This window comes from Siniperca chuatsi, linkage group LG7, assembly GCF_020085105.1.
Source record: "Siniperca chuatsi isolate FFG_IHB_CAS linkage group LG7, ASM2008510v1, whole genome shotgun sequence".
NCBI classification, from domain to species: domain Eukaryota; kingdom Metazoa; phylum Chordata; class Actinopteri; order Centrarchiformes; family Sinipercidae; genus Siniperca; species Siniperca chuatsi.
Genome location: NC_058048.1, coordinates 26,967,124 through 26,979,190, shown reverse-complemented (window position 1 = coordinate 26,979,190; position 12,067 = coordinate 26,967,124). Strand labels below are relative to the sequence as shown.

At 38.3% G+C, this 12,067-nt stretch overlaps 1 protein-coding gene across 23 annotated transcripts in view; it reads right to left on the bottom strand.

The window, feature by feature from the left end:
- Positions 1-12,067, bottom strand: part of ryr1b (ryanodine receptor 1b (skeletal)) — an 82,939-nt gene that overhangs the window by 15,542 nt on the left and 55,330 nt on the right. For 13 of the 23 annotated variants that reach the window (XM_044202748.1, XM_044202749.1, XM_044202759.1 and 10 more), the window contains 16 exons: positions 11,784-11,954; positions 11,471-11,530; positions 11,229-11,363; positions 11,001-11,113; positions 10,791-10,887; positions 10,565-10,671; positions 10,425-10,476; positions 9,699-9,779; positions 6,372-6,471; positions 5,702-5,781; positions 5,434-5,510; positions 5,203-5,276; positions 4,745-4,762; positions 1,670-1,750; positions 1,265-1,353; positions 662-790 (listed from right to left, as the gene is read on the bottom strand). In XM_044202748.1, coding sequence (XP_044058683.1) covers positions 662-790; positions 1,265-1,353; positions 1,670-1,750; positions 4,745-4,762; positions 5,203-5,276; positions 5,434-5,510; positions 5,702-5,781; positions 6,372-6,471; positions 9,699-9,779; positions 10,425-10,476; positions 10,565-10,671; positions 10,791-10,887; positions 11,001-11,113; positions 11,229-11,363; positions 11,471-11,530; positions 11,784-11,954 — 1,464 coding nt within the window. The remainder of the gene's footprint in view (positions 1-661; positions 791-1,264; positions 1,354-1,669; positions 1,751-4,744; positions 4,763-5,202; positions 5,277-5,433; positions 5,511-5,701; positions 5,782-6,371; positions 6,472-9,698; positions 9,780-10,424; positions 10,477-10,564; positions 10,672-10,790; positions 10,888-11,000; positions 11,114-11,228; positions 11,364-11,470; positions 11,531-11,783; positions 11,955-12,067) is intronic. The other 10 variants (XM_044202752.1, XM_044202758.1, XM_044202768.1 and 7 more) reach the window with 3 other exon arrangements.

Sequence of the window (12,067 nt, the reverse complement as noted above, 5' to 3'; positions counted from 1 at the left end):
AATTGTGAAAAATGGACCGGGAACTCAGAAATTTAAGCTACTCTGTAAATTTCTGAGTTCCCGTTGAAAACCGACTGAAACCCTTTCTACAATAGAACACTCCTGGACGAATGAGGGACTACACCGTCTTTTAGGAGATATATTGTAACATTTTCTTGTGTTTCAAACTAAATCTTCTGAAACAATAGCTGTCTATATATTAGCAGGTATTGTCAGTGGGGACTGAAGTTTAAAATCTAGCTTTATTATCTGTTTCATTTTATTGACTTTAGTGTTTTGTTTTGATTTATCTGATGGTTTGTTTGATGATTTGGTGTAGGCATATCCTAACATTAAAATGTAAATGGACAAGTAGGTTTTATAGTTATATTTTGGAAGAAAAAATTTGGAATTCCTATATTTCTATGCCTTTTTCTTTCCCAATCTGACAAGGCCAATTTCCCCGTGATGTGGGGAAAACCTGCAAACCTGAGAGGACGTAACATATACAGTGGGCATGTTCAGATTCCATCCTCCAACCAGTGGGTGTTTGTATTGCAGTGTCAAGCACATGATCCCTCACTGGCTTCCCACCCTTATACACGGCCAATTGTGTGAAATCATGTTTTGTATTATGATTTAACATTTAATCCATCTATCATTCATACAGGAACTTTCTTACCTGGATGTACTCAGTCAAACTGTTGAAGACCTGCTTGGCCACAGTCATTGCTTTGGAGAAATTCCTCTTACCAGGCTCATCAATAATGTCTTTTCCCGAGTAGTACCAGTAAAAGTCACTGATCGACTCCTGTATACAGGAAGGAGGAGGGAGAAAACATGATGTTGCTTTTGAATTCTATCTTACTATTGAACTGAAAGAAGTCCTGTGGCAAAAAAGCATTTTAAAATATTTTTAAATCAATATTTGGTATTTGGTTAATGATTTCTTTAGTAAGTATCTATGTAATAAGCTTGATAATGTAGAGCGAGCCCGTCATTATTGCGATTGGGTTAATTTCGCAGCAATGACATTATCCCTTACATAAATATGCTAGAAGTGTAGTAATATAGTAAGTGTAGTATACTAAACGAAAAAACTATATTTCCTTAAATAAATGTATGTGTGCTCGCTGACTAACAACCATCCAAAAATCTCTCTCAAAAATAAAAAACAAAAAAAATAATAATCTCACTTATTCAATCTATACATGTAGAAATGAGGCTACAGTCTGGAGGCAATGGGACTAAGATCAGAGAACCACTCTCAGTATATCAGAGTGACCTGTAGTCGAAGCAGGTAGTCCACAGTACAGATGATGACATTGATGGTAGTGGTGCTGCCTGTCTGAGTTCTCAGGTAGTTCTGAAAATCTGAAAATGGACAACAAAAACAAGATGCACTTTAAATGGAGTTTTCAACTATTTAAATACCATAATTTCATAAATAGATACTTAAAAGTTTTCTGGGGTTAATTACTCTCAGTAAGAAATGGAATTTCCCTAAATGTCGAAATCTACCTTTAACAATCCAGGTAGAGGGTAATGCATCAAGTGCATGTATGGGATAAATGTACCACAGTGGTTCATTGTCTCAAACAGTACGTTGTAAGGAAGTGATCTAGCACTCTCCTTGCTGGAAGGTCACTTTAAAGGTTAAACCACCACAGTGTTTGGTAAAGAGACTCACCATTATTGTGGCCCTCACAAAGAAGCTGCAGGAAGCGGAAGAGGTCACACGTAAATTCATCGTCCGCCATCACTTTCTCATCTGGGCAGAGGTGCACATGAAATGCATATTAATCTGTGCAAATGAAAGTTTCAACAGTCCCAGTACAAAGTATGTGTGAAATCATTTTGCTGTGTTATTCTGTTAAGAGTACACCATGTTAAACAAAACTAAGCACAAGGGATTAGCTGTATTAAAAGAAAATACCAGTGTATTATTTTTTTTTTTTTACTAAAATCTTTTCCCGCTGCTATTTATGCTGCATTTCAATTTTCTCTTGCATCGCTGTGCTTATAAATGTGAGCATTGTCTTACTGTCATGCAAGATATCTGTCATATCAGCTTGTAAAAAAAGTAAATAAAAAATAACTTTTTACCAACAAAATCTAGTGTAAATTAGAGTTTACTATTCCTACAAATTACATTTTTCATTGCTTTTTATTTATGTATATTCAGTTATTACTGAAAGGAACAAGAAGGTTCTCATAATAAAACAATACACTGGTAAGTATTTCCATCTTAGCAAGTCATTTTATCTATGTTTGAGTCCTAAGATTACATTTTTGGAGAAGAAGCAAAAGAATTCTGAAGAAATTTATTTCACCAGTTCCAAACTAAAACTAAAACTAGTGCAGTGATCTGTCTTACTCCTTTTCAAGATATGAACTCCATTTCTAAAAATAAAAAAATATTTAAAAAATCTTTTAACAGGGAAAACTGCACAGACTAAATCTGATACCAAATGACTTGTTAAGACAGATTTACAGTTTAACAGTATTCAGATTAGATTTTTATATTAAGCATCAGCTGTGTTTATTAAGAATCAACACTGGTGAAATCTACTGATACACACTAAACACTGAAAAAATGCTCCAGTGCAGTGCCAGATTTAGTAGTAAAATATTATCGATAAGCAAAAATCTTAAATCAAAAACTAAAGCACAGTGTGTGTGTGACGACATTGAGGGACATTGATTAGTGTAGTTGTATTGTATACATGATGTTTGCATGTTTGTATGCAAGTGTCTGTGACTGTATGTGTGTACACACATGCACTGTAAAAACAGTAAAATTGTAAGTGCCATCACCTCATACCACTCCCCCTGCTTTCATTAGAATTTGTTAGTGAAAACCATAAAGACCTCTGAGTCCCCGTCCATTTGTCAGCAGGAAAGGGAGGCTGAGGCTTCCATACTGACTCCACTTTTGGTATTTTCTCCTGCTCCCTCCCCCAAACTTTACCTCGTTCTAGCTCTCCAGATAGTTTTTACAGAAAACATCTATTCAGCAAAATTCAAATGCACAGCAGATCAAACACTGGTGACATCACATTGACATGGACATGGAATACACAAATAAATGAAGACAGGAAACCAGGGAATACAGATATACATAAACACAACTGAGGAAACACTTGTGACACAAATGTTGACAGTGAACACAGAAATACAGAGATAACTTCAAGGCACACCATCATGCAGGACAGATCTACTGAACTCTGCAAACTCCAGTAATACGAGTATGGATGTTGGGGAATAAATCACTCAATACACACTAATGTATATCTAATGCCTGAAAATGCAGACTCAGCGAGTCAGTCCCTGTTGTCAGGGTAGCAGTAAAGAATGAGACCTAATCATCTTATAGGAAGTGAGCAGCTTTTTTATGTGTGGGCAGTTCACTTACTGTAAGTATGTTTTGATTTAAATATTGCACTTCATTACATTTTAAATCCCATCCATTACAAAATACAAATTGTATAGCTCTCTATTAGCATGCCATCAGAAACTGGTCTTTGTCAAAAATGCACAAGCATGCTCAGATTTAATCATGATGGTACATAAATCAAACTGTGGCGATGATGCTGGGTTTCATATTTTCCTATAACACAGTGTCGGGGGGTGAAATCTGTCATAGTGACTACTGTTAAATAATCTAGTATCTGTAGCAAGCAAAGGGGTCACATACAACAGAGTCGACAGGTTAGGAGGACAAACTACATAGTTACAGGGTACATGATTCAGCTACTGTATAGCTGAATAGAACACAGTTAAATAGTGTTATGTGCAGCATTTCAGTCTGCATTTTTCTCTCTTTATCTTGACTGTTTTCTAGTTACCATTTTATCCAGTTATTTTTTTCCTTTATGATCCATGCTTTGTCACACATGAAACTCAGCTGACCTGAGTGTAACAGTCCTGAAGAGACAAAGGATCGTGGAGAGAGTCCGTGCTATCTTCCATGCGACCGAAAGCTATGCAGGATCATCAACAAGCCTTTAGTTGTTGCACTTTTTACTTTACTGTACACTGTTGTACTTGGAAGGCCACAAATGTTGTGACCTGATATTCCACAGAAAATCCAATGACATTGTCATGGTAAAACAGGATTAAATTAAAATTATCAGAAGTTAAGGGGACATTTTAGGAAATGCAAGGATTTATATGCAGTGGCTTTACACAGATGGTCTAGCTGTGTGGGTCAACCCTGGATATACTACCATATACTGTAAGGGACAAACCAACTACATTTGGATAATGCGAATAAGAGAGATACAGGGCTTAGAGAGTCCCTGCTGCTGCTGCAATTCATTTCAGAGTTTCTAGGACACAGGGTCAGTGTAGTTCTCTATGATCTACTTGAGAGAACTGAGTGGGTGAGGAAGAATGAAGATACTGCCTTTCCTTCCCATTAATCAGTCACGAGAGTGTTTCGGAGATACAGTAGATCTGTGATAAAACACTCAAGGATGAAAATGAAACTTCACAATCACTACAAGAGGAAAAAGGCAGAGATACAATTGCAAGTACTGTAGAAGTACAGCTACAGCAGCATGTGTATCATTGCGAGGTTTCCATTATAACGGTAAGAGTGATCGTAAAGTTTGATTTTACTGGGTCCTTGAGTGTGAAATGAAATGCATATTAAGTTCACAGCAAGGAAAAGACTAGTCAGGTGATTAAGAGCTAAAAGAGACAGAGAAGACAGAAAGGAGGGAAAGAAAAAGAAAATATATGAGAGCAAAGTTTCATTTACCACGTTCTAGCTTCTTATCTGAGAACCGTGAGAGCAGCAAATTGGCGGGTAGGAAGGACATGGGTATGAGAGGTAAAGGGTTGAAACGGGAAAAGTGATCGAGATGTGGGAAAGAGAAGGACAAAGAGAGATGCAGTGGCTGTCAGTGGATGATAAAGAGATCATCACCATATATCAACAGTCAAAATGCTGTGACTAATACAAAAGTGCCATGTCAAACTTACATGAAAAAAAACATACCTGCAACCCGGCATCCAAAAACAGGCACACTCAGACACACTCAAATGCAAACTAGAAATAATAGACTACACACTGGAACTAGAGAAATGCCATATTTTATCACAAACCAATGCAAAATTAAGTAGGAGAACAAAGATGTGGCAGTGTGTGTTTGTGTATGTGTAAATGTAGCAGTCTGTATGACAGTGTGTACAGAAGAAGCTGTAGACCACACTCACTAGTGCCCTCCTCTGAAACCATCCCAAGTCCCTCGGCCTTGTTCTGTCTCTCAAAAGCATTCAGGTCCAAAACGCTGTCAACATGAAATACACAGTGAATATACAATATACAGTTCCACAAACTTTACTTCCAATTAGCCCTTCTCAAAACAATTTTTAGAGTAGAAGTGTCAACAATCAAAAGCAAGAGAGGTTAACAACAAAAATGTCACTTGTGAATTCATTACAGACCTGCAGGTCTGCATCAGAGCCTGAACGCTAAGGAAGAATCCCACATCCTTTTTATCCTTCAGATAGTCCAGCATTCTCTGAACATAGGCAGGGAGACAGAAAACAAAACATTTTCTTGACAACAGAAATCTACTAAAAAGATTAAAGATGGTGAGTAGTATTGTTGTTAGACTGAGAAATCAAAAATTTTGTTTAGCTCTTTATTCCAGCTTTCTAAAGAAAATATATTGTCGCAAATGTGTGTAAAACTCTCATAGGGTCTGTTTACCTGCTGTACATCACTGTTGCCTCCATTGAGGATGGAGATTCCCAGTTTGAGTGTGGAAGAAACCATGGCTCCAGGTTCACCTGAAATACACAGAGACATCAGTGGTGTGCAACAATTTTTGACCCAATAAGGAAATCAAAGTAGAGATAGATCATCTTTGCCGTCACAATAAATATTTCAGATATTATTGATCTTGTTTTCACAAAACTGTGTATCACATTGCTCTGTGCTGGCATTTAAAACTGAACTGGCTTACAACATTACAGCATTTATTTACCCCAAAACCTGGGAAATTATCTCTACACTGCTTTTTAGCATTTTCATAATTACACTCCTTGAGGCAAGGTAAAACATTATTTTAATATCTCAAACACCAGTGATCTGATTTGGACTAAACCTGGAAAAGCAATGCATCTCACATCTCGATCTTGGTATTCAATTCAACTGACTGGGCTGGAGGGAACTATAATAGTTACACAGCTCAAACAAATTACATATTTGTAGCAGATTAGCCCAGATGGATAAATTATCATTCATGGGAAATTAAGCTAAGATTAGCGTAGCCTATAGTGAAATAATTGAAGTCAATATAATGTCCACACAAGTGACAAAACGTGTGTGTGTGTGTGTGTGTTTGTGTGCATATATGGCCCTTGTGTATAGCAGCTACCTTTACAGGCACTGATCATCTGCAGCACCATCTCTGCAGCCCCGCGGTTGTGTAGACGGGACTGCTGGTATAGAAGCCTCTGTTTCTCCATCTCCTTTTCCTGTGGAGCAGAGCAGGAGGGACACAGCTGTAACCCTGCCAACAGGGACTGCACTGCCCCCCGCACTCATGCGCACACAAACACACACACACACGTCCTCATAATTCTATCCTAATTATGACCATCCACTGACTGCACACAAATACATTTCTAATGAAGCTGAAGCTGATGATGACATACAAGACATTCCACTTTGCTAAGGTTTAAACTAGCAGGTTTTAAATTAACAGCAATATTCAATATCAAATTTCTGTTCATTACAGTGGTATGTCTGGTTAGCTTATCTTAGCACAAAGACTAGAAACAAAAAGAAGCAGTTAGCTCAGTTAGCATTACATGATGATTTTAGGTGTAGTTAAATTAATGTAGTTATTTTTTGACAAACTACTGTATGTCATCAGGCCTGTCCTCATAGTGGAGTTGCCACATTTGGCACTATGGTATATCCGAGCAACTGTTGGTGCTGATGTTGGGCAGATGTGCTGGGTGAACAAAAACATGGATGTTCATGACAAAAAAACTGCAACTACTAAAAGCACAATGTCTCATTTTTACACTTTTAATTTCTACACAAACTGAACAAAGAAGATACAGTTTAAAAAACTCTATCTTGGTGATGGAAATACTTCATTCAAGGTTTTGGCTCAGGAGCTGGCTGCAGCACTGGCCCTTTATTCATGGACAAGCCCCATCTAAAAGACTAAAACTCAACTAAAACTAAAACTAATTCTCACGAAGATAGAAATACAGGAATACACACACACATTCTCTCCCATTGGAACACAATGTGTACTGTATTAGTGATGGAGACAGTTATTCCAGAGGCAGCAAACATTTCTTCCCAGAGCATAACACACATTTCACATATTCTTACGAGGAAGCAGCAGCAGTTGTCTGAGTAACACAGCATGCATATCCTGCTTCCAACAATACAACTGTTGTTCTACATTATGGCCTACAGTTACGCTTCCTGCAGCAGTGGTTCCTCTCTGTTTTTAAGTTTATCCATGGGACACTACCTGTAAGTCTGTAAACTTGAGCTGGAATTAAGGCAAAGGCATTTACCTGATTTGACCATGAGTATCATTTAGTTATTTAGCACTGGACTCCTTGGACAAGTTGATGTTCAATGTTCTAAAATTGCAACTTCAAGGACGGGCAATTTTTCAGATAATCTGTAATCTTACAATTAAATAAATGAGAGATATCTTTTTAAAATTCCAATTTGAACTATTTGAACTAAATACAATCGCATGGTTTTTATGGTACATGTTTACTTGTGTTTGCAGGTATTGTTTACCTTCATACCGTACCACATTATGTATGTATATAACATACATAATATGGAGACCTGCGGTGTAAAGTTTTGCTATGCCCACTGTACTGTACTTCACTGTCCTATATTATACTACACTACATTACTCCCTTTGTTACAAATGACAGAGTATAGCTGCTATGAATAACAATCCTGTTGACAAAAGAGGTTAAGATTTGACCCACCCACTGCACACCATGCAAAGAGTCCCACCCAAAGCACCCACAACTGAATCTACCCTTCCCTCCGCCCCCCTCCCTCGTAAGCCTGACTTTGTCTAAAAGAATTATGGAGCAAGATTTCTCAGGTTACAGAGGTTCTGCTCATCTTTCGAGCAAATGATGTGTCTTTGTGATGAGTGAAAAGAGATTGTATGTGATTATGGGTGTGAGTGTGTCTGGATGTGTGTCTGTGAGTGTTGCAGTATATGCTTGCATGAGTGTGTGCTTGGGTTTGGGACAATGTATGTACGGCTGACTGTGCAGGCTTTTACTGTAATCCTTGGTGAGCACAGAGACGGAGACTTGTTAACATTATCCAATTCAAAGTAAAGACAAACAAAATCAGTTTTTTGTCAGTTGTTAGATTTCAAACCAGAGTTATTAGGTGAGCTCAGATGGGTGAACACAGCCCAATTAGCAGGTGAGTACAGGAGGATGTAAGTCAGGAAAGGGTGGTGCAAGTCTGGGAGAGACTGACCATAGACACACAAGAGAGCTAGTTCTACAGTTGGGAAACCTGCTGCATGGCTTGGCTTAAAAACTGTTATCAGAGTTTCCAAAAATAGCGGCTCAATTAAGTCTTGGATGGCAACATCACATTTCTGAGCACATATCAGGTACCAAAAAGGAATAGTAATGATGTTCAGTTGATGAAAATAACCCTAAATAAGAATCAACATTGAACTCATTAAAGGGATTCTTACAGTACATTAAGGAATTTGCAGTGCAAATGGGTGTAATGCTACCCTCCAGGAAAAGCCATGGATCTCTACAGCTACAACATCACAGTGTCCAAACCTGGCTTTTGCGGTAAAACAAATCGAGATATTCATTTAAATTACCAGTCATACTAAGGGGTTGATTTACCAAGGATATATTTTTAGGTGCTGATGAGCATGCTTGTCCATATTAACTGTGCAGTTGCACCAAGGTTTTGTGCTGGCAAAGTGATACTTCAGCGGCACTGCTAGAAATTGCCTGTTTGGGTGTTTGAATCTTACTCGATCTGTTTACAACAACATTCTGGCCGAAGTGACACAAATGTGTATTTTATTTTTGAAAACCTTTAAGAACCAACTAAAATCTCCAAGACTGATTTTTCACATTTACAGGAGGCATTTTAAATTCCATTTTTGTATTATTAATACTTATATTTCTGAAATTTGTATTCCTTTTTTTTTTTTATTATATGTTTTCAGCTCAGTAATACAGAAATGGAACTTTCTTTTGGACTTTACTGTTTTCAAGCAGATGGCATGTGATTTTATTCACCTACTGATGTACATATTTTTTAGAGTAGTAAGTATTTAGTAGATATGCTAAACCATGCTGGGACACGGTAATTTGCGGTAGACTTAATCAATCAACCCCTAATTTTGTTGTCTTTAGTTGCACCATCTCTCTGTACTCAAGTCATGCAATTTAGGAAATAAAACAACATTTCAAAGAGTCCAAAACATTGATCCGACTGGTGGGCAGAGTCCAGCAAAGGCATGCACAGGTCAGTCCACCACAGCAGGAAATAGACAAGTGGTGTGAGTGAACAGAAAAGAAGAGAAAAAAGAGAAATGTTGTAGCAAGGGTGGGGTGGGGGGGTGTGCCGAGTGTGATGTTGTGGTGTGGCCACTTAGTGCGTGGGGAGTTGGTTCTCCGCTGACTCCCCTGTCTCCCTTCCCCTGGTCCCCCCATACCATCTCTGTCTGTCGCACCTCAAAGGATGGCTCCTCCCCCTCCTGTTCTCCCCCTTCGTCCTCCTCACCAATGTGGCAGCTCTGGAGGGAGATGACAGTAAGTCAGGGACTGAGTGCAAGATCACATAAGATTTAGCAATCTTAGTCCAGATTGCAACACAGTCTCACAAAGTTTTGTGAAACAGGCAAAAAAATTTGTACATAAGATTTACATTTTGCTCCCAAAAGGTGGATGTGACAACAGCTTGAATTACAACTGCCATTTTTATTCTCATGCAAGGTTACATATTATTGTAAATGTGTTCACATAAAGGTTAAGGCAAATCAACCAGTATCAGTTAGGTTTTGGGTAAATGTAATGTAAATACAGAATCAGAAATACTTTATTGATCACCGAGGGGAAACTCTTTTGTTACAGCAATGTATGTAATGTGAGTAACTAAAACTATTTTATTATTGTTAAATACATTTTTAGTGTTAGGGTTGGGATAGCAAATTACATTGGGAATCAAACCAAATATTTGGTGTTGAAAGCAAATGTACTGTATAGCCACTATCCCAACTTAACACTATACTTTCTGCTGTGCAATTTCAATGTCTATTTCCAGTCATGTCTCCAGGTAATTTGGTATTTCTATCATTTATCATGCACAAAGCACACAATCCATCTCAATACATTGTGCTCATGGACCCAAATTTTATGATGCTGTCAACTGACTGTCTTACCTTTGCCATAATATCAGCATAAGACATATAGAGATGGTCAAGGTCAAGTTTACTGTAATGAGACACATAACAGGAATCAATGAGTCTCACTGAGGAACAGGTCACAAAGGTGAGTCGCAGAAGACGCAAGATGCTCTTACGTCTTTTCTGTGAGAGCTGTGCGGCTGAAATGAAGAATCAGCTGATGAAGGGGGTCAGGTTTCGTCTCAGTTTCCTCTTCCTCTTCCTCCTCTTCCTCCATGGCTTTCTAATTTAATTATTGGAGATAACATGAATCACGACAAAAACCTTAGTACAATATACACTGTGGACAATAGGCCGAAATTGCCAATTGTACATCTCAGAATTAAGGGGAGGATGACTTACTGATAAGTCATCAATCATCTTGTCCTCAAATGAGTAACCCTCAGTCTCTAACCAGTTGCGCTTGTAGGCGTCCAAGAACATGTTGGTTGCCCTGTGCCTGTGAGAGGAGAGGTCATTGAGACTTAATTCAGGAGGGCTGTAATTTCTCATGCCAAGCCTTCTGATTTTTTTATACATTGTTTTGTTATTGAGTATGAAGGGAGTCATTACGTGGGGATGTTGTACAGGGGTGTCATCCTGAAACAGGCCACCACAGCCCTGCGGCGCTGTTTGGACAGCAGCTTGTGCCACACCATTTTCTTTGACTTGAAGGGATGCTCAGTCTAAAGCAAGACAAAAATAACTACTGAACAAATCCTTCAGATGATCATCAACTAATCCCTACACCTTGTATACAGTCATGTGTTTGCAAGCACTTGAGCTTGTGTCTATACTCACCACCTCAATGTGGTAAAGGACAGCAGACACCTCTTGCACCCTTTTCACCACCTTCTCAGGGTCCTCGGCATCTTCAGCCTTTCCAGCCATCTCCTTATACAGAGACATCTGCCAGCGCATAGCTGGGTCCTCCACCTGAAACCAAGGATCAAATATGTATAATGCATGTAAAGATATTAACAAGGGAATTTGTATATTTATTTTCTTCTTTAATATGTAAAACTATAAAAATGTATACTCACCTTGCCTTGCAGATGCAGATTGTTGGTTAAGAATTCTCTCACCTCTTCATCTGTGTCTCTCTACAAGAGAAGAGACCAAGATTCAGAGGATAATTTATTTGTTCACTCAAGACAATCAAAAATATTCTACAGTTTATATATATATATATCATATATATACTGTGTGTATATATTTTATATTTTGATTTAAAATTATAAAGTCAAACAACTGATGCTGTTATATTAAATTAATCTATAAATAGAAAAATGTGCCAGTTTTCCCATGTTGGGATAAAATACTGTCAGCAAGTTGGCTTCAAACACATCAAAGTACCAGTGAGTATCTGATCTTGGCAAGATTAATGAGCTCCTGGTCTGCAGGAGAGCACATATTGAGGCCGATGGGAAGCAGCTTCTTTAATGCTGCTACAATAAGGGAGGTCTGCACAGAGTAGCGATCCCCCCGCCGCTTCTTCTTGGTACGCTCCTGCTCCGAGCCTCCAGACTAAAGAGAGAAAGAAAAGTTCAGACCGATCCATCACTGTTCGATTTACAAGCCCCTACACCTCACACATCAAAAAAGTCCTTTTCAGAAAATATTTTTTGTGACATCAGGGG